At 37.7% G+C, this 22644-nt stretch overlaps 1 protein-coding gene across 1 annotated transcript in view; it reads right to left on the minus strand.

The window, feature by feature from the left end:
- The window catches only part of SEMA5A (semaphorin 5A), a 214324-nt gene that overhangs the window by 58225 nt on the left and 133455 nt on the right, over positions 1-22644 (minus strand). Inside the window, exons 12-14 of the mRNA XM_086468949.1 lie at positions 19711-19892; positions 17134-17277; positions 8473-8620 (exon numbers count right to left, since the gene is read on the minus strand). Coding sequence (XP_086325075.1) covers positions 8473-8620; positions 17134-17277; positions 19711-19892 — 474 coding nt within the window. The remainder of the gene's footprint in view (positions 1-8472; positions 8621-17133; positions 17278-19710; positions 19893-22644) is intronic.

A 22644-nucleotide genomic window follows, 5' to 3' on the forward strand; every position in this document is an offset into this window, starting at 1 on the left:
ATTGCTGATGCTAGATTTCACCATACGTCTAATAATCCTTTTAGCCCTTAATTTCAGAAGACAACTATATGCACTGATACTACTTCTTTTTCTAAGTACTTTAAAATCTCTTTAACAAAATATTCATGCTGCCAAGCAATCTCACACAAATGCTTCAATATGTGAATGGGGATTCTGGATCAGCTTTTCAATAAGGGGTAGGACACACAAATGAACTATTTTTAATAGGGAGCTTAGTGAATTTGCAAAGAAGGTTATGTGCTCCTCTGTGAAAGCATATAGTATACTTCCAGTTTTGTGAGCAACTGCCCGAAAAATTTTGAAACTTCTGACTGAATCCCTTTCCGTGCTTTAAACAGAGCGAACACACTTCATTTCACATTAAAGCAGGATTATAGGTCTTGGTTTTCTAGATAGAGAAACAGACAGATACACTCTCTGGACTTCTGGCTAATGTCATTCAAGGTTGTAAAAAGACTTAGCTAAGTCAGGCAATGCTGAGAGCTGTGGGTCTATTGACTAAATCTCATGTTTTTCATATAGCTTATGTTGATTGGGATGGGGACAGAATAAACTCAGCCATGGGAAATGAAATTTTTGCTAGTAAGCAGTACCTCCATGTTGTTATGACACTATCAGAACAGTAAATTGACTGAGCCACACTATCCAAGCTCCCACACTGCAGATCTGACCTGAATACAATGTCCTCACAAAGGCCGACATGTAAATGGCCTTCTATAAAGAATCTTGGAATCTGCCACTACCTTCATAAATAAACTTCATGTACTAAAACCAGAGATGTTTGTGAGTAAAGGAGCGATCACCCAAAAGAGTCTTGCGTTGAGCACAGCGCACATGTTGACGACTCAACACTCTCATATCTGACCTGGCACCTGGCAATCCAGCCTGCGTAACTGGCAAAGTAGCTGTCGTGCCATAGGATCTAGGGAGAGACTGAGTTTCCTTTTCCTCTCTAACCCACAAAGGAAATGAGAGGTTCAATTACTATCTCTGACACAGCCTGCTTCTCAGCCTCCTAGCTGGCAGGTTGTACAGAAATGCCTGGCCACCTGCACAGCAGGATGAACTGCACAAATTGCTGCCAATGAGCGTACCCTGAGCTAAGGACTATGAAGGCACTTAGGATCTCCTAGTACTGTCTTGTCCTGCAGAAAGGTTCACAACTTGGAGATTAATATGTCAAGCTGTAACTTGCAAGTTTTCTTATGTATCCTAGAGGGAACCAACGTGGTTTCATAAATTTGTGCCAGCTGTGCGGTCAACTCCTCTGAATTTTAAATGCAAGTAAACTGCTAGCAGCATTAGCATGTAAACTCTGCCATTTCTTTTCCACTTTTCCTTCTGGAGATTGATTCAAAGCCCAAAGAGATCCAAGTGAGTCTGTCCTTCCTCTGAATCAGCTGAAAAATAAAGGTGTAGCCTACAGCTGCTTTTGTCTAGATCCTCTCTGACAAAGCAAAGCCAGAACTGCATTTTGGAGCTGACCTATTTCTGGACCATTCCCAGTCTGCATAGGGGCTTCACCAATTTCAAATGAAAGATAAATCAACTCCTTTATCTTCACAGAGTAGTAAATGCTTCAATGATCTCTCATGCTAGACATTGTTATAAGTAACACAATGTAAACTGAAAGGCCTATTTTTACAACTGCAAATTCATTCACCTTTCTGATGTTTCAGATGATGTAACAAGTATTGTTGAATGTGAAAACCTCTATTCTGGAATCTGCAGGATTAATAATTTTACTTTCAGATGCATTTCTCTGGCAGAAAAGAAATATGCTATGTGATGCTGTTTTCAAGTACCACAAGGAGTCTTCATATGGGGACTGTGAAACTACATCCTGCCCTTCAAGCTGCAAGGACAAATCACTCTATGCTGGTAAATGAGCTCAGCGTTTGTATGTTCTTATATTCTCAGACATGAATAACACAATCCCATCTACTGGAGTATTCTGGCCTAAATATTATACTTTCAGAATGCTGCAACAGACTGAGTCACAACATCCTGAATATACAAAATAAGTTATAAATAAACACAACGAAAATGTATGTTTGCCTTTTTGAAGGCTTCTGAACATGTTTGTTCAAGATGAACGTCAGAGGCTTTGAATAACTTAATGCCTTTTATTTGGTGGCTGTAGTATTAGCGCAGAAGTTGTCTAAGCAAACAGCTGAACATGGAAGTGACAAAGGAATCAACCCAGGAGGAAAAAAAAAAGGTAGTTTTAATAACTCCATCAATAAATAGACCAAAAAAAATTTTTAATTATGTCCTAGCGTGATATAACCTGGGTAAGAATAGAGCTGCCTGACTATTTTCAACAAAAAGCAAAATCCTACCACAGCCAAATAAATTAAAAATTACCATAATGCTCTGAGACTAAGTGAAAACAAAAGCCGGCAGATAAATACCACTAATTTGGAAGGGGTTCCATTTAATTGCACTCGGATGGCTAAAGACTGCTGCCAATTAGCTCAGCTAACAAATCTGTCTCGCACTTTTCAACAGTTGCTGCAGTAGTGAAGCTATAATGGCAACAGCACATATCACTTATTTAGGCTTCAGCTATCCCTCAATTTACTGAGGCTGAAATAAAGAATACTGAAACAAAAACTCTACTTTGGTTAACCATCAGGTCTACACGTGACCACACTTTTTGGTTTAAAATGTGTAAACACAATTACTATGTTTGCACTGCAGCATTTTAATTACAGGTGGCTAAACCTAAAAGGAACAAAATAAATCAGAGGGACAATTCGTTGTAAGCTGATTCAACATTCACAAAGAGGAATATTGGAAATGCCATTCTAGATCAGACATGCTGTCCCTGGTTATTGTCAAAGGACAGCACAGAAATAAGTGTAAAGCCCAAAGCACAGCTCTCAATCTGATTGTTAATATTCAGGAAAAGATTTAAAACATTCGTAAGTCCCTGAAAGAGCTTGCTATAAGAACTTCAGAAGAGGACTGCAGTCTGTGTCAATTGTCACAGGTTGAACTGCATTGCTTGAAGTGGAGTAGGGACAGTTTTCCAGCAGCTGAAGATTTATTTCTCAGCTTTAAATTATTTTTAAAATTACATCCTTCTCAAAAAATGGATGCTTCACACTGCTCTGTTTTAAGCAAGAAAGCAAACAACTTGTAGTTTAGTCTCTTTTTGAAATTAAATAAATCAAACAGCAAAATGATCATTGGATGTGTAGCTAAAGATACCTTAAACACCTCACATTTGGATATATACACATATCAGTTCAACCAGTCTATATTTTTTGTTTACCTTGACTATGCGTGCCAAGTTCATAACTCACTTTACTGACAAAGTTGAGCACCACATATACCATTAATCAATAAGTGTTAGCATTTTCTGAAACTATTTCTTGTGATTTTTATTTTATTTTTGTCTGCTTCACACTTTTTAATAACTTGGCATTACTTATAATTGCAATAGCGTATGCAGCATGAAAAGAAGACATGTTCTACTTTGCTAAACTTTTAAAACATACAAAAACTAGCTAATACTCAATAATTGAGTTTACATTATAGACAGAAAAAAAGGACTGGAAAGGAAAATGAACATGAAGCAGGCAAATGTCATACAATTTTTTTGTACCTCATGCTTGTGAGAATATTTTTTCTGGTTTTGTGAGAATATGTTTTCTGGTTTTGCAATAGACGATGCGTTATTTTATTTTTCTTTAACTCAAAAAGGTCAAATGGAAACTTAAAAAAGAACCATAAAGCATAACAACAATGTTCCTTACTGGTCCTTTTTCTCTAAACTGGGCATTTGGAGCTTGTTTTGTGACACAGCAAGTATTTTGAAGGCAGACTTTGTTCTTTCTGATGGACAGAGTACTTCTGAAAACCTTCCATCTTCAAATTCCCTTTAAAAACTTAATGAAAGAAACATTTCTGACATTTGTTTTTCTAAGACTTTTTTTTTTTTTTCATCTTGTGTCGTAGCAGAGATTTTAGAATACAGATAGTTTTTCTTCCTGAAGTTTTGTGCTCAGCACGCATCTGGAATGTTGAAATAATAATAATAATAAAAAGATGAATGTGATACTAGCAACTATTTCTAAGAAACAAACAAAATTCCTCCTTTTTTTTACTCCACAGCAAAACCCAACATGCTTTGTTTTGGTATATGGAAAGTATATACACCTTACCAGTCTCCCATTACAAAAACTAAAATGAATGCCTATGTTAGCATGACTGAAATGAGAACACGGACAAATTCACGTAAAGTATGTCACCCAACTTGAGCCTCAAACTAGATTTCTGGTTCTAGCAATAATTCTTTTAAGAAGTTATTTTTATTACTAGCCTGAGGCAAATTCAACGAAGATTATGTTTCTCAGGGGAAAAGAAGCATTTTCTGAAGCAAATGTACAACTTATCTGAGTATGCTGTAAAATCTGAAGGTATCTGTCCTCCGAGTCATATTAGCACAGTCCACAGAATTCCACAGTTCCTACTCTAGCACATATATCATCTGAATACATGAGAGTAATACATGTTTTGTGATCCACTTAAGCTTCCTATTACCAGATTTTAGCTGCTCTTAAATTTGGCTGTGATAGTCCTATGTCTTATTAGACAATTTCAAGCATTCTTACCAACTTTGATTAACATAAAGACTTTGGCAGGTCCTTAAGGCTCCAGGTTTTGATTTCAAGCTTCATCTTTTTGACTTTTAGGAGTCCCTGTGGTCTAATTCTCCTATATCATAACGATTTATGGTTGTCTAGATTCATTGTAAATGCTTTCAGTCCTAAGTCTCTGGCCATCTATTTTTATGTATTGAGTTCACTTCAGTGAGAGGCGCACCTTTAAAATACCATCATGTTTTTATATGCTTGGAATATTTATATGCATCAATATTTTTTTTCATTTTTTTTTATAAGATGCTAAGTTTGCAATAATTGCAGGGATCGCTTTACTGAGTCCTGATAAAAAACATTCAAGTGTCTTGGTTGATTTCTGCTATAAGACAGATGACGCCAAGGAACCAACTGATGAGAAACATGTAAAAAGCAAAACACAGTCAGTAACCACCTGCTGCAATATTACAGACTAGGAGCAATACAACCAAACTAAAGGGAAAGAAAAATTATGCAGTGTAAATCATTAGGTGGACACAGATAACAGCCATGAACATGGTAAAAGCTGCAAAATGAGAACAGCTAAAGAGAATTGGCTATAATGCAGTCTCACAGCCTGGTTGCAGACTGGTAAACAGAAGAGGTAGGTTCTCCTATGACATAAAATCTGGTCCCCTGATACTGCTGGCAAACAATCTATAAGACTTCCTTTCTTAAGCCTTATAAAAACGGTTGTTGCTGTTCTTCTCCCCCAACCCCCCATTGAAAAACAGTTCTAAAAGCAAAGAATCAGCATAGTTGAAAAGCGTCCCAAGACAGCACTTAGCCCACCCCACACTTCTGATGTGTCAAAAATTTCTTTTCATTTCAAGATGAAATGAAGCCTAACATACTTATTGTCTTCTTAAATAATATGTTCTACAGCCCTCTATCTGCACATTTTTCTTTTCCACTTTTTAAGAACATGAGTCTTGACTTTACAGATGACAAATTCTGAACTACACAGCTGCAGAAAGCCCATGGCAACTCATGCCGTTCAAACGCTGTGAAAGTTTCCAAGTTCATACTCATTGAAGGTAAATAAGAAACCTGGAGAGTCTCCTTTTAGATTAAAGCTCTCATATAATGATTGAAAGACAGAACTTGGAATTTTAAGTCCCTGAGTCTATTCTCTGCTATGCCTTTAATTCACTTGGTGAAAGTTTGACTCATAACATCTTTTACTCCACACCAGATATCCAGTAGACAGGGTAGATTACTATCACTTTCATTGCAACTTTTCCTGAGATTATTTAGCTTTCCAAGTTCTCTGAGATACTCAGAATAAAAGGTTTTAAAACTGAATTAAATTCAGTAAATATCTTTCACCACCTAGGTTTAGTATCACTACAACCGTAAGGATGGGAAATTAGCAGTAATAAGGCACAATAATTTCTCCTTTATTCACTATACTAAAAATCCATAATTCGAATTGTTTTGAAGGATACATACTCTACAATAATAAATACAAACATTTGCCTAAAGCAGAAGAACCTCTGACGAATAAACAAGTTTTGATATTCCTGTTTCTCATTCATTAGGATTTTATTAATACACATATTTCATTCATTCAACAAGTACAAGAAGACATAAAAATATTTCAGATTGCTCTTTCCTACATTAATGAAACAAACTCTAAGAAGAAATAAAGTACTTTCTCCTCCAGGTACAAGAAAAAGGTCCTACTATGACTGCAAAACTTCCAGCTTGGGACAGGTAACTTCCAGGTAAAAATTCACTGTAACTTAGGTATAAAGTCTGTGTTCTGTCTAAGTCCTTTTCTTGCAAGAAACCTACCAGGTTTTATAGAGGATTTATACTTTAGATTGGTTTCCACTGGTGCCTAGCGTTAGCAAAACAAGTATGTACTCCAAACCTAAGCACTTTTTTGAAACCCTCAATGCAATAATTTTCTAATTAATAAAAATACCCAAAAACATATCCGTAGCTGAACTTGTAACTCTTTTGTGACACAGCAGAGACAACGTGTTAAGACTGCTAATAAATTACAAAACCCAGTAACATTAATCTCAAATCAGTTATAATTAAGAAATTTTCACACTGAAGGTTTTCTTACTTTCCTCATGGAGCTTCCTGAGAAAATTAGAGCTATGTATTTTTCATTTCAGAACATGAGGAGATTCTGTACAAAACAAAATACTGCTTTTTTTTTCCCAAATATTAGTATGGGATAAACAGCAATGACAGAGACAGAAAACCCTCAGATTTTGCTCTTTCCTATGCTAGTCAGGAAGGTTTAACAACAGATCTAGACCACATGTCTGCTTTTCTGTGTACCATTAGGGAGAGACAAATATTTTGGAAAACTTGGTATAAATTCTAAGTTATTGGGTTAATTCTTAAAGTTCAAATGGAAGACAAGAACAAAGCTATTTGATGTTTTCAATCTACTGAAAATGCAGTTTCTACCACCAGGATAAATGTTAAAAAGAGAACAAATCCTGGGAAAATGCACAAAACATTAAAATTAGAAAAAGGTAATAAATGGATCCTTTCTTTAGTATTGAATTACTGCGAGTCTAAGAAATAGACCAGAGTTGATGACAAACCTCAGAATTAAGCTTACTCTCTGAACCGAAGGCATGTAAAAATTGATTTAACGTGAAAAAAAAAAAAAAAGAAAAAGTATTTTTCTTCTACCTCTTTAACATTCTGGAGCAAAATTGAGTACATGTTTCTCAGTGTGCAACATTCAGCCTGGCCATTAAGCACAACACAGCTAAAACCAAACTCTCTTTTTTCCTTTGAGCTATGCTCATTCTTGGTCACTGGAAAGATTAATACCACCATCTGCCATTCACCAGCAGGATCTCTCTTCTGCAGTTTTGGCCACTTCAAATTTTCACCCAGGTTGTGCGTTAGACATAATACCCCCTTCAGTGACAATCCACCACTAGAATCCAAATTATCATGAAACAGCACCTCAAGGTTCATTTTCTGATATTCACCTATACTTGCTAAGACTTTGCTACAGATTCTCATTGTCCTAAACAATACTCTTTCCTCTGGCTTTGACAGCGTTATCCATTCAGGAACACTCAGGTCGAGGTCATCTTCCCAGCACACTGCAGTGAACGTGTCACCTTGCTTTCTACATGTCTCTGTTATGTTTCTCTTCTTCACCCATATACTGCTATGCATCATCTCATTCACCTTCAAGAAAGCAATGTCCCATTCAGATGTTCCCATTACATGAAACCTACCACCTATATGTGTTCAGATACAAGAAAAAACCTCTATATGTTTTCCTATATTTTTCTCTTCGTAAATTGGGTATCCATAAAGCACTTCTATTCATTCAAAATCATCACTGCAGCTTCAAAGGCTGACAGTGGTTAGGTTGCTGCCATGCTAAGACCATTATCACTATTCAAGCTTACTTTAGCACTTCCTGGTGGTTCCATGTATTCACTTATTGGCTGCTTATGTATCTAGATTTTTAAACTTCTCTTTTTCTGTGCTGTACAGGACCTGATCCTGGGCTTATAACTAGAGTTCCTATGTATTCTGGTGACAAAAATAAAAACCACAATAAACCTGCCAAGAACACATCTACATCTGCACCAATCTTGCCTCAGGAAGCTCATATTCCAGACGATATTGTGAAAAAGTTGAATTAAACTGTGTGACTTTCAGCACACAAGAGCAACACAGAGACAAAACGCTTTGGTGACTCATATTAGGGGTAGAGCATACAGACATACACGGATGTCCTATGGACATATAGACATCCACGGCATAAGGCTATAGATATTTGCTGAAGGGAAAGCTGAGAATTACTTACCACGCTGCAGCCAGGACAATCAGGACCATTTTCACAGGTTCTGCGCCGTGCCTGGATCCCTCCTCCGCACTGAGCAGTGCAGCGCTCCCATGGACCCCAGCCTGTCCAAAACACATGAGGGGGGCACAACAAATGCTCATTGCAGTACCTGTGAGGAGAGGCAAACAAAGACGCAAAGAATCTATTTAGTACCAAGACAAGATCTCCCCCAAAAGTCGCTCATTTCCATTATTTAGATAGATGTTTGTACAGGGAAATATCTTATCCAAAGGGTCTCCCTCTATTCATAAAGCACAGAGCTAACAGTTGCCCCACTGCACAGAGTGTTTAAACATCTGAGATTTTTTTTTTAGGCCGTAATTGCGTGGGTGAAGCATTTGTTTGCGTTATTTAGTGCCTTTATACAATGCATGCAATATAACCACACTATCGTACTGTGAGCACGTAAGCAAGTTGACAACTACTTATTAAAAACAGTTGTGGCTATACATCTGAGGCAGAAGTAAGTCAACCAAACAGAAGGCAACCATTTCTGCAGGCAGTCTTTTATCAGTCTCCAGCTACGCATTGATTAGGATCCATCTCTCTCCTCTTCAGAGAGCTAAACTTGCTTTTTACTTTCCACAGTGTCTCCACTTCTGGGGGTAAAATAAAAGCTAAAACATTAATTCTAGGTATAAAGAACTGTACTGTTTTCATTATGTTATTACTTTATCTTTTAAAGGGTGTTTTTAGTTATCATAATCTTTGATGGGTTTCCCAGTGGGCTGCAAGCTGATTCAGAGGCCTACTAAGTCCTCGAGCGAAGCAGGAATATTTTATTACTGAGCTGTCATTATCACAAGAAGTCATTCAGATATGTGGGAGGGTCCCAACTCTTACCGAGTTTTTTCATTTTTTTTGTACAAACCTAAGATTCCTGATTTTTTTGAGCATGCTATCCAATAAATTTTGCCATAGCATATGCTGCTTAGTAAGGACCATCTACATAGGTCTAATGGATTTGGGTCACCAGCAAGTGTTACTGGGTCTCTTAAAGGGACAAAGTTGTTATTTCAGATAAAGTAAAGCCACGACAGATACTCAGAAAACAGATGACCTTGAAGGTGTACACTAATATTTTATGGATGTGGCTGTGTGGCTCTTGTTCCAACTACTGACTGTCCTGGACAAACAAATCCATCTGTTACAGTATTTCCTCATTTTTTACACCAGTCATCCAAAATCCACTGTCTTCTTGCCCTTCTAACAATTTTCCATCACTTTGTACTCTCTTGCAGTGAAAACTGACTCTACTACTTCAGTAACTCATTTTCTACCAAAAAAAAAGACATGGCAGTATAAACTGTTGTCATTTTCAACAAGAATAAGCAGAACCACATTTTTTTAGCAGAAAGCCCCAAGATGCTCAAGCTCTAATTATTCATTACCAAGGAATTTGCACATTCAGGATTCTGGGGGAAAAAGAAAAATGTTGTTTGTGTACGTTACATACAACAGTGAGTTTAACATATATGCTGGAGCCTATGATTCAGAATTTGTCTCTAGGTCTGAGCAACTCCATCAAAAGCTTAGGAGTGGGATAAATAGGTCAGTAACATTTAGTTTTGCGTTCCTTTATAGTTAAGGAAACTATTAACAGCTCGTATTGACCTCATCTGCCGCTTACCAGCAAACTGAGGAAAAAAACGCCAAACCCTCAAAATTTATTAATCCACTATCTCAGAATTCTTCAGTGTGTGATTTGGGTAAATGTTTTTCAACAGTAGGTTATATATAAACTATCTTTTTTTCCTTCTGCATGTTCAATATTTGCAATTCACAGTTCACATTATGCTATCACTAAAAATGCATAGGAATGTCCTGTGCCTGGATACTCTTCCCCCAAAACTCCAACAGCTGCACACATTCTCTGTCACATGCAGTCATTTATGCGAATATTTGCGATAGTTTGACTCTGTGACCATTTGTTGAGAACGTGTACTCAATGAAACATATATGTAACATCACCATTTATTTAGTCAAATGATGATTAACGATGATGTGCTAAGTTAATCTGGGACACACACATTGGATAAAGCAAGTTTGCAATAAAGTTGACAATTACTGACATTCAGCAATGCAAAATAAAATTAATGGTGGGACTCATTTCACCTTAAAATATGGGCATGTATAAGTAAGGCTGTCTATAAATGAAGTAGTCATCTAAACTTGAGAAACAGTTGATGGAAAGAAACAGCCCTTTTAAAAACATGATTTATGTCACCCTAAAGCAAATGTCTAATGTAGGTCACATAACAACAACCCTCAATCTACAGATTTCTCTCCATTGACTATAAAGTCTGCGTGGGAGGCAGACATCTAAGTTCCCATTACAGCCAATGGAAATTTTGTGAATAGAAGCTATGGAGACTAGAATGATTAAATTTAGGAATATACAGTAGAAGGAGACAAATCACCTGGTTCTCCACAGCCTGTATTGACTAGATTTCTGCAGATCGTAGTGGAAGTCTAGACACCTGACTCGCACATAAGCACTCACAGTTGTGAATACCTGAAGTTAGGTGTGATAAGTCTCACTTAGATGAGACTCACGGCACTATACAGTGCCTCTGTTAGTGCCAATAAGCCCTAGCACCTGCTCTTTCACTTAAGCAGAAGAAAGAAACCTAACTGACACGGTAAGCACTTCAAAGGCTGGCAATTTTGTCAAGCAACACTATTTTAAGATACAGTTGAAACCACAAGATAAAACTGAAAAGAGCCTTAAAATGTCTATATAGGCTACTTAACTTCAATTTAGGAATTTTTTTTTTTTTTTTTTTAAAAAAAGTTAGTAACAGAAGTGAATATAAACTTTTCATATTTTTTTCAGGAAAAGAAAAACAAACTAACAACACAGCATACAAGTAGAGTCTTATCTTCATTTCAGCCAGCCAGCCTCTGAAAACATCAGGTATGTTTTCACAGCTAGAGACATCCCTGCAACTGATCATTGAGAGCTGTGCTACAGCATGGGGCTTCAAGCCAAGTTTCATTATATCTCTTCTTGGCTGCATTTCAAGTCACTCAGTAACCCTTTTCCCCTTTTGCTCTTTCTTCCCCTCTTAATTTTGTTCTCAGGACCCACAGGGCTAACATTTTATAGTAATTCAACAAAACATGCAATGCAAGAAACTTGAATCTGTGAAACCACTGCCCTCTCCCCTAATCTAGCTGAAATGAGGTCAGAAGGGAGAACAGCCTACAGAAGTGTGGGTTTTGTACAGTGACCCTTCCCCTTTCCCCTTGCAGTGAATTCAAGTTCAAATGCCCTAAAAAAGGAATTATCATACTGGGGGAAGGGAGAACATCCTCTGTCCAGTTGTGTCCACCACCACTAGTTCCTGTGGTAATTTTTTAATTTTTACTCCAGGCAATTCCATTACAACTGGAATTATTATTCTTGTTCCTATGAAGATCTCAACCTTTAGCAAAACATTAGTTTATTTCAGTATTGTCATGCAGCACTGAGCACCGCAGGCTAACTGCATGACAGTTATAAATGTGTCTTTTTTATTCCACAGAGAGATGCTATTTTTATCTTTTTGCTTTTTTTAAAATTTTTTTATTTATGCTTATATATATTTATGCTTTTTTATTTTTTTGCTTTTTTAAATTTTTTTATTTATGCTTATATATATTTATGCTTTTTTATTTTTTTGCTATTTATGCTTTTTTATTCCACAGGCTAACTGCATGACAGTTATAAATGTGTCTTTTTTATTCCACAGAGAGATGCTATTTAATTTAAACACATAGTTCTTAATTCTGAATTATATTATACTAGCATGTATTTAAGAAAAACAAACTAACCTTCATCACTGTTTGCCCATCCCTACGCAATATATTGTTATGTGGTGGGTACTTGTGATTACCAGCCGGTAACTTACTGGGAAGCACAGACTATACAGAGGTTGATGGGAATGCTGGATTCCCTTAATTGAAGGCAGATATGCAATCCACACATGCCTTACTGGATTGAGATCGCTGAATCGACAGAAATCCCCACCCAGGAGACTGTGGAAGGTGACAGGGGCATGGTCATATGCTCCCAGGGACTTCTGTGGAAGAAGAGGAGGAAGCAGAGAAAGCACGGATGGTGGGAGTAGACGCTTCCCAGCAGACAAGACAGTCATGGGAGCACAAGCGAGCCCAAAGCCTTGTGGTGTTTGATCTGCTCTGCTGAAGGGGACCAGGCTTGTTCGCACTGCTCAGAAACAAGCAGTGCTACAAAGAGCAGGCACTGGACTCTCAGCAGTTCCTCCTTCTCATGGAAACAAGCCCAAAAGCTCTGAATATCTGCTGATGATTGTGTAGAATGATAAGGTGACAATATGTACTGCTTCTAATCTTACACACCCAAAAATTTCCAGGGCTTTCAAACGTTCAGTCCTGCAGCCAGTTTATTTTTCTACTTCTGATTTGCCAGGCTTTTTTTCTTTTTTTTTTCTCCTACATAATAAAAGATAACTAAAAAGCAAGGGATTCTCATTCTAATGCATTTCTGCAGAGATAGGAGGCAGATTAGTGGACTTAATGAGCCCATATCCACACCATCTTCCACGGGAAGGAGAGGACAAACTTTCTCACTCAGCGAAAAAGTTAAGACAGGTTACTATAGACTCTATAAACTAAAACCTAGAGAGTTTAACAGCATCTTTGGAGAATATTTCTCACACAGGAAAAAACCAGAATTTTTTAAGCCCCTAAGGAATTAATCAGGGTATCTTCAATACAGAATTGTTTTATCTGATCAGCAAATTTTGTTAAAACACTATTTTTACTCCCTCTCCATATTCTGTGTAAATGAACATCAGCTGCACTTTTGACCTGTTTGTACAAAGCAAATTCACTTTGCAATATGAGTCTTTTCTCTCAACTGTTTTCCATGCCACCCCCCCCCGCCGCCCCAGACCTCTCTAGCAGCAGAGCATGCAACAGCTTAACCTATCTGCAACAGTTTAAATTGGTAAATATTGCCATTGATTTCAAGGGAATGACCAGCACGCACAGAGCTGCCTGATGCATTAGCCATGATATGATCATGGCTTTCAGGAAGTAAAACAAACATAACCTAGACAAACATTTAGCTCTTAACACATGAACTCTCAAACTGAATATGCATTCACATCTGCAGGTGAATGTACCTCAGTTATACGCTGCCTTTTCTGTGTTTGCTTTCTACAGAGATATGCACTGGACTTCTACTGAAATCACTGTTTGTTGAAGAGCTGTGTTTCAAAGTTTGGCACAATGTTGGCTGTGGAAACTGAATCCCGCATTTATGCCCCTGAACGTGTGAAGGTGATGTGAACATGCACTTTTTATAAAGAAAAATTCAAACAATGTATAAACCAACTAATTCTAATTTTTACTAAGACTACACATATATTCATTTTACATATGAGCTGGGCCATTAAGAAAGTAAAATGTTAGGCTATTTATAAGCATCGATTAATTTAAATAAGAAAATCTGAGAAGCTGCTTATTGGTAACTCTGGATACAAAACTGAGGTAAACGTTTCTTAGGAGTTACTGCATGTGGAATATTTGCTTAGCCTGCCTAAATGTAGTGGGCCCAGTTCTCAAAGGAACTGTTTCCATTTGGTGCAGATGTATCTCCAGTGGTCCTGGAGTTAAGCACTGAATTAGGACTACTGTAAATACTGGTACTCCCTTGCCCTCATAGCTCAAAACTCTCTACAAGCTATCGAAGTCCTGAAGACACTCATAAAGCTTTAATGGCCCCAACCAGTCTCACCTGGGACCTCTACCCATGCCCAGGGGCCTGGGAGGTCTATTTAAGCTCTGCCACAGACTTTCAACCCCCGCCTGAGCTGTGCTGTTGGAGAAGTGCTGGACTTAGTCCTTGGCCCACCATGGAGCCTCTTGGTTTAGACCTCAGCGTGTGGACTGGGCTTGGCCCTGTTGCTATAGACCTGCACAGTGACCGCTGAATCTGATCCTAACCCTGGCCTGTGGCTTGGCTTCCCAGATGGACCTCAGACCTGCATCATCATCATCATGACCTAGAGTCTTGGTTGGATCTGGACATATCTCCAGGCTTGCCCTGCTCTCCTGCTGGGAGTGATGGGATGGGCCCTGGCTGGTGATCTTCCCAGGACTTTCTGCTTTCAACAGCTTTGAAAAGGTTTATCCAAGTACACGGCCTAACATCGACAAAAATCCTTGCAAATAACTGATTTGTTATTTTTTCATTCCTCTAGCTGCTTTGCAAATCATATGACAAAAATTCCTAATATACAACATATTCTGGAAATAAATTTTAAAAGTACTTCTAAAAGAAAAAAAGAGTCTTAAATGTAACAGCACACATCATGGACAACTTAAAATCAGGGTAGAGACAGGAAGGTCAGCTCTGAGCAAGCTAGTGAGTGAGAGGAAGGTGCAGGGCCAGTGAGAGTAAAAGGTGTTTCAAGAAGATAGGAAACAGTGACTGAGGAACTATGAGAGAAAAAATCATCCTGCAGTAAACTCACAGGCATGAAAATCCCAGATTGCTGCTGAACTGGACAAAGAGAGAAAGGACAAGTAACCTGTAGGCTACAAAAGCAAAGCAACATAAGTTTGCTTTTCCTTCAGAACCGCTACATACCAAAATTCAATCCTTCTAGGCTGCTATTATTTCAATTCTTTCTAAGTAACTTTCCGTTTTGTAACTGCCTTTTTAGCACACCCATTGTCTCAACGCTGGGCATTTTCTGCAATAATCATGGAAGTATTTTTCATGGTGTTCTGTATTTCTCCAAAACTCCTTATTGGACTTTCATTCCATGTTAAACTTCAGATGAACAACAACTACTAATATTCATAATCCATCAACAAAAAGTCTATCCAAACTAAACTTCTTTTCTATTTGCAGTTTCATTGTGTCCTGCCCTGGACCAACCTCTCAGTTCAAGAAAACCAATAACTGTTATTCATGCTGTGACAGAGCTATGTAACAGCAGATATAACCTACATTTGGTGGTGATGGCTTTTTGGTTGGGCAACCTATTTTCAGGAAGGAATTTACAAAATAACAAAATGCTCTCCTCTGCAATGAAATGGTAAATATTCATGGCTCTGAAACAGAAAGATCTGTTCTGTGATACTGATCCTTTACATTTAGAGTTAGAAAGACCAGGTCCCTGATGACTGTTAATACATAAATATGTGATGCAACTTCCCTTCAATGAAATGTCTTCATCTGTAGAAATGCCAAAGTTGGTGTTTAATTAAATCCCTCGCTGAAACTAATAAGGTTACTGAATCTTGTTTTCATCCAACAGCAATACAGGAAAGTAAATCATCCATACAGAAAGATTGAAGTAAGCTGCAAGTGTATATTGAGAGGAAATGTATCCACATACATCTTTTGGAACGGATGACTACAGTACTCGAATTTTACACCAATACCAGTCTTCTGTTATCTAGCTTTTTGGCATGCCTCAGGAAACAACATAATGCATTGAAGCACTGCAGTTTCTCTGAATACTTTCCAGTTAAACTTAAAGAAATATTTAATTCTTGTTAAAATTCCTAACACAAATCACAAATTAGAGACATTAGGGTACACAACCTGCTGAGTAATGAGGCCATTTCTAGGTAAAGATGAATGTTTACTGGGAGCAATCTTATCGTTCACTTCACCTGAAAACCTTCTCAGAAAAATGCAGATGCTGCCTTGCTGGATTATGACAACATCATCTAAAGAACTCTCCAAGGCCCTCAATTTTAAAAAATGTTTATTTCAAAGAATTTCACAGAGGAATCACTGGGGGAAAGGGCTTTGTAGATATCTGCCTGATCAGGTTTTTCCAGGATGGCTGGATGGGGCTTTCAGCAACCTGATCTAATGGAAGGTGTCTCTGCCCATGGCAGAGGGGTTGGAACTAGATGATCACTAATGTACTTTCCCACCCAAACCATTCTATGATTCTACATAAAATAGAATCAGAGGCCCGAACTTTACATTCTGAGCTAGTGACAATACTCATCCTGGTTCCAAAGCACTAGATGGTGAAATCAAAATCTGAGCTGACTTGATCTGCTCAGGGGTTGATATAGATAAACAACTTTAAAAAACCCTAAACCTTACTGAAAGATATTTGAGTTCAAGGTGTATTATTTATTGAATATAAAATGAAGCCCTTGAAACTGTCTTTCATGTTATATAGATGCTTAACTCACTTAAGATGGAAAAAAATGAACTCACAGCATCGGTGACATAGTGCTGTGACCTTACTATATTTTGCTCTGAATTCGAGGTCTTGAGGCTGGACGAGTTACAATTCAAACACACTGCAATCAATTTTCAAGGAGAATTAATTTTCAGGGTCTCAAGGGACAGCAGCACATTGCTTCAGCACAATTCTCTGGCACTACCATGAGCTCTCAGCTGGCTAGGGAGGGATGCAGCTAAGAGAAAGATGAAAGACCCACTGCAGACCCACAGCCTTGCTAATAGGAATACTGCTACTATTCCAGGGCAGCATCAGAGTTAAAGAGACAGTGAAAGGAAAAGGAAGAGAAAAATAAGGCAAGTAAAGGAGAAAACGTCCTGTGGAATACAGCTGAGAGAAGAAATTAAAAGACAGTAGAAAAAAGATAACTCACCTCTCCTCACGATTCTGTCCCACACAGACACGTCCTCCATGTCGAGGGGTTGGATTGCTGCAGGAACGCTGACGAACTTGAAAGCCTATTCCACAAGTGGTACTACAAGGTGACCAAGAAGTCCATGGTGTCCAGCCTCCATTTCTGGTAGAATAAAAAGCTCAGGCTCTGTCATCTGTTATACATAGCGAATGGCTGATTAGGTGTGACTGACAGCAGAATCTGGCCCATTAATATTTCTGTAGAAGTCATTAATACTGCATTGTGTTCCATTTCTTAAAGAATACTGAACTAAAAGTGCTCTGATCCTTCCATATTCCATGCTTCGTAATCAGCAACTGCTAAAATGACCCCATTACACAAGAAGTACAAAGATATGAAGCTATTTAGTTGCTTTCAGTCACTTTATTCTGAGTAAACTTCATCTGCAAACTCCTGCATCAAAGCTATGAAGATAACTTTTAATTACATATTGTTCTAATTATTATTTGTGGGTCTTTTTTTCAGGGAGATTAAAATGTCAAGTCTTCCTACCTCTTCTGAAAGGAAAGAGATTAAAGCCTGGAGAAAAAGGATGCTCCGGGGACACCTTATCACTCTCTACAACTACCTGAAAGGAGGTTGTAGTGAGGCGGGTGTTGGTCTCTTCTCCCAGGTATCAGTGATAGGACAAGAGGAAATGGCCTCAAGTTGTGCCAGGGGAGGTTTAGATTGGACATTAGGAAAAATTTCTTCACTGAAAGGCTTGTCAAGGACTGGAACAGGCTGCCCAGGCAAGTGGTTGAGTCACCATCCCTGGAGGTATTTAAAAGACATGTAGATGTGGTGCTTAGGGATATGGTTTAGTGGCGGACTTCTCAGTTTAATGGTTGGACTCAATGATCTTAAAGATGTTTTCCAACCTAAATGATCCCATGATTCTAAAGGAAAAAGAGTAACAATAAGGAAGTGTCAAAATGCATTAGTTCACAGTTTCAATAGGATACTCTGATAAGGTGCCGATACCTTATTTATAACATAACAAAAAAGCTGTACCCTGCATTTGTGAACTTCTGGAAAGGACACTCCTGTCCCTCCCCCATATACCCTAGGAAAAATATACTAGACCAAACATCTCAAAAGGAATTCCATACCCTGTCCTAAGCAAAAAATGATGCACTTCAGCAGTTGCCAAAACCTTTTGATGGCTAGCTTGCAGTTTCTGTATTGGTAGAAGACAAACAGAAATCAAAAAACATAAACCATAAAACTAAACTATAATGAGTTCTTGTGGTTCATCATAAAAGCAAAAGTTAAAATAGTGCCTTACTTCATTTTGAAATAACTTTTTTTAACAACAAAAACTAACTACATGCAGCAATAAAAATGGCATAAGTTTATTCAAGTAATTTATCACAAATATTACCAATTTAAATTTCACTCATCTTGATGTTATTATAAGGGATATAAGAGTTGATAACACAGAAAAAAATTAATAACTATCACTGGTAACACAGACAAAAAAATAAGATCTCTGCCAGTGCAATGTCTGACCCAAGTAGTAAAATGAACAAAATATCTGGATATCCATGAATTCTAGGAATCAATTACTAATACAGCAGTGTTAGTAACAAAGATATTAAAATAGTAGTGTAATACCGCCAATGGTAGTACGTAAGTACCAAATCACGTTCCAGATTGCCTTCTAAACCTGACAGCCAATAGCATTGTTCAGGATCTCACAGCATGCTTATCTTTTCTACCATTCTCCTGACCTGATGTTATATACTATATCATTATGTTTTTAATAATTTCACTAAAACTGCCTACTTTGACTTACAGAGCTTGCAGTTATCTTGTGCAGAAGGATAATCAGTTTTATTCACTACCATAATGTACTTCTGATGTTTAAAAGAAAAGCAGAGGCAAAAGCAGAGTCACTGAAAATAAGCAGAACGCACCAGTATATAAGTTTCATCTTGTAGTTAAAGTTATGTATAATGTTTTAAACCTGAACTCCTAATGCAGTTCAGAATATGCAGTGTTCTGAGTCTCTTTGAAATTATCTGATCTCACCGTTTTTTTCTGGGAGTGGTTACATGTCTGAGGAAGACAAAAGAGTGGCTAAAGAGTGGCATACAGTCAGGTAATAGATGTAGATGTCATGATACAACTGAAAGATATTTTTCCCAAGGCAGAATGGGGGAATACAGCAGTGACATGAGATGTCCAAAAGTGTAAAGAGTTCTGACTTCCAGAAAAAAAGTTTTATGACTTACAGAACTGAGGAAAAGTATCCTACTTTGGATATTACCTAGTATTTTTTTTTTCTTTGAGCTTTTATTAAAATTAGCTGAGGTCAATATTATTTGGAACACAGCATTTGAAATCCTATTTGCCATCTGGCTCATTCTCTCTCCCATAAAGTCTGAGACACACTTTATAATGTCTCTTTTGCTGTGGCCATTGCTATGAGCTGTTTCATGCACAAAACATGATCAGTGGATCGCAGATGAGATTTCAAAGGGTAGTTTTTAATCTGATTAAGTTAAAAACTTTTAAACCATAAACAATAGAACCTGAAATTGTTTTGTGTACCTGGAACAATTGGCAATCTCCATGGTTGGTCCTTCACACAGCCAGCCTCCACACTGAGGAGCAGGATTGTCACACACACGTGTCCTGCAGAGGCAGGAGCCAACACTGGCACCATCAGTATGGGTGCAAGGTTTCCACTGCGACCATGTTCCAAAATGCCCATCCACTGTCAGATTCCTCATCTAGAAACAAACACAAGAGAAAGGCTTACCTGGGGCCTGATGGTTCCTTCATACAACCTCTTAATCATGCAGTATATGGAGGTACAGCCTTCACCCACCAACAATAAAAGCCTCCACTAGTGAGGTACATCTTCCAGACAGCAGGATCCCCTTATGATTTCCGTAGCCGCATAATTAACACCACCTCCAACCAGTCTGGGCCACTGGATGCCACCACTATAGCAATAGTCACAACTAAACGTTATCTTTTGTAACCATGCCTACAGTGATTCAATTAAAAAAAATATAGTTTCACTTTCTCAATTACCTTCTGATGACAGTATTCCCTATTTCCTAAAATTTACCTGTGGTTAGGAACCTGGATACTGACTGTAAAACAGCATGTGCAAGAATGCTTCTGGAAACCCAAATCTAGATCAAAAGGAAGAGGAAGCAGAGGATAATAGTCCAAGGTAACAAAACTTGATGAATCAATCTCAAATCTCCATGATGAGTGTCTTTTTTTGACAACAGTTTTTTAGAAGCACATATCATATAGCACCATTTCATAAAAGTGATATGTAGTTTTAAATACGACTCTCTCACATTAGATAGAAATATATGTATAAATCCTAAAAACATCTTCAAAAAGCAGCACCTAACTCTACATGATAAAACAGCTTGCTCCCGCTGAAGTAAATTCTCAAGAGTTTTGGCTGAAACAGCCAGACCATGTTCATCTTGACTGGTATGTTTCCATCATACAGCCATAACACATGGTAATACGAAATCTTTACTGTCCAGCTGAAACAAAATGCGCTAATGGAAATTGCAGCAGCCTCCATGGTTACTGGAACTTCTGAAGAAAATGGGGCTGGACATAGGGAATTTAGCTCTCTTAACAAAGACAGGCTTTCATATTATTAATTCTTTTAGCAAGGTGTTAATCTTGACAAATCTGTGATCATAAATGGAAATGATGGCCACTTTTTCACTTAAATGCTAAAGGATTTGCCTTTCAATTTCACATCTTAACTTTCAGACAAAACAACAGTACTAACAAGTGCAGGCTAAATAGCATTTAAAGTCACTCTTAGAGAAAAATAAATATGTATCAGTTGTCATGCATATTTTATCATTTTATCAAATGTGTAAGAAAGTAACACTTCAGCATTTCTTTATATATTGGAATAGGAACTAGTTGTAGATTGTCATGAATGATCTGAAATGGTGTCTCCCTTTGCTATTTATAATATTGTTTCATTTTAACAGTAGTGAGGGAAGTATACATTTCACTAATAATTTGAAGATACGGGAGATTCGATTACAGCACAAGACATGTTTCCACTGTCACGCTGGGCACTGACTGATTCTTTTCACTGCAGTAAAGGTTCCATAATTTCACTGTTAAATATATTTCTCATGATTTATTTTTCACAGATATAGCTTCTCCACAGAACAGCTGTGAGTATATTCTGCCAGCTACAACTGACATAACCATAATTCATAATTTCAAAATTCTGCTGACAGCTGTTTATTGAAAATAACTCACCAACCTTTGCTTATGCAGAGTATACACTGTTGTTTTTCACAAGACACAGGAAATAATTACTTCTTGTTAAGTGACAAGTAAACCCATTCTCTCTTGCACTGCTGGTCTAACAAATACATGGTCCATAAACTAGCAATAATACGTCCCCTATCTAATTAATGTCAGACATGTGAAAATGTCCTTACTGCGTTCTATTTCTATGCTGCATCAAAGCATCTTTATTGGTGCACCTACAATTACAAACTAAAGCTACTTGTCTATGGTTACCACAACTTATATCAAGTGGCAGGTTAAGTAATCACAAAACTTAGCTGGAAGCTTGAGCTCAGAAGGACATACGGATGGCAGATTTCTCTTTCTTGATTTTTCTCCCCTACTCCTGCAAAATTCATCCCACTGCAGTCTCTGCTGTTCCCCATGACTCACCTGCTCTGTCTCTCTATGAACATTTCCCTTTCACAAGTGATATCAAAAAATTTCATCATAGGACTATAGGAAAGCAAAATGTACCAATGAAGGGCCTTTTTAGCCCTCACTAGACCTATGCTAATTGACCTTTTGCCATCGGACGTGCCTCAAGGGGAATATCACAATCAATCAGACAATATGGTTGTACTTTCCTGGCATGGCTACACTCTGCTTTGCCTCTCTACCATCCCATTTTTGTCAACCTTTCTCTTCTGCAGATACTGCTAGTCTGTTCTTCCTTCCTAATATCCTCCAAATATCAATCTTCTTTGTCGAGTCTCTCTGTACCCACCTTGTCTTCCTGGTTTATGCCTCTGCCCTCTGAGTCAAGGTCACGTCTTCAGTGACCCAGTCCTTAAATCTGCCATGAGCTCTTTGGTTTGAGATTGTGTAGAATTCAGTGGCTATGGAGTATTTCCTGAAGCTGCTATTGAATTCAGGTAAGAGTCCATATTATACTCTTTGCCTGCATGCAGCTGTAAAAATAAAGCCATTTCATGTTGCATACTTATGTAAAAAAAAACCCAAACAAACAACTGTTTTAAAAAATATTTTTACTTTCCTTTTAAAAGTTCTTTGATAATGTCAAATAGTGTATTTTTAAGTGATGGATTACAAATGATCCCACTGGAAAATATTTTGGCAAAAAATGAACCTTCATTCACTATAAAAAATATTGGATGAATAACAGGAATATCTGGCTAACTGGAAGAAGCTCAAGGTAGATATATGTGCCATAGCATTAACGGCACT

The sequence above is a fragment of the Leptosomus discolor genome, chromosome 8 (assembly GCF_034619465.1).
Source record: "Leptosomus discolor isolate bLepDis1 chromosome 8, bLepDis1.hap2, whole genome shotgun sequence".
Taxonomy (NCBI): Eukaryota; Metazoa; Chordata; class Aves; order Leptosomiformes; family Leptosomidae; genus Leptosomus; species Leptosomus discolor.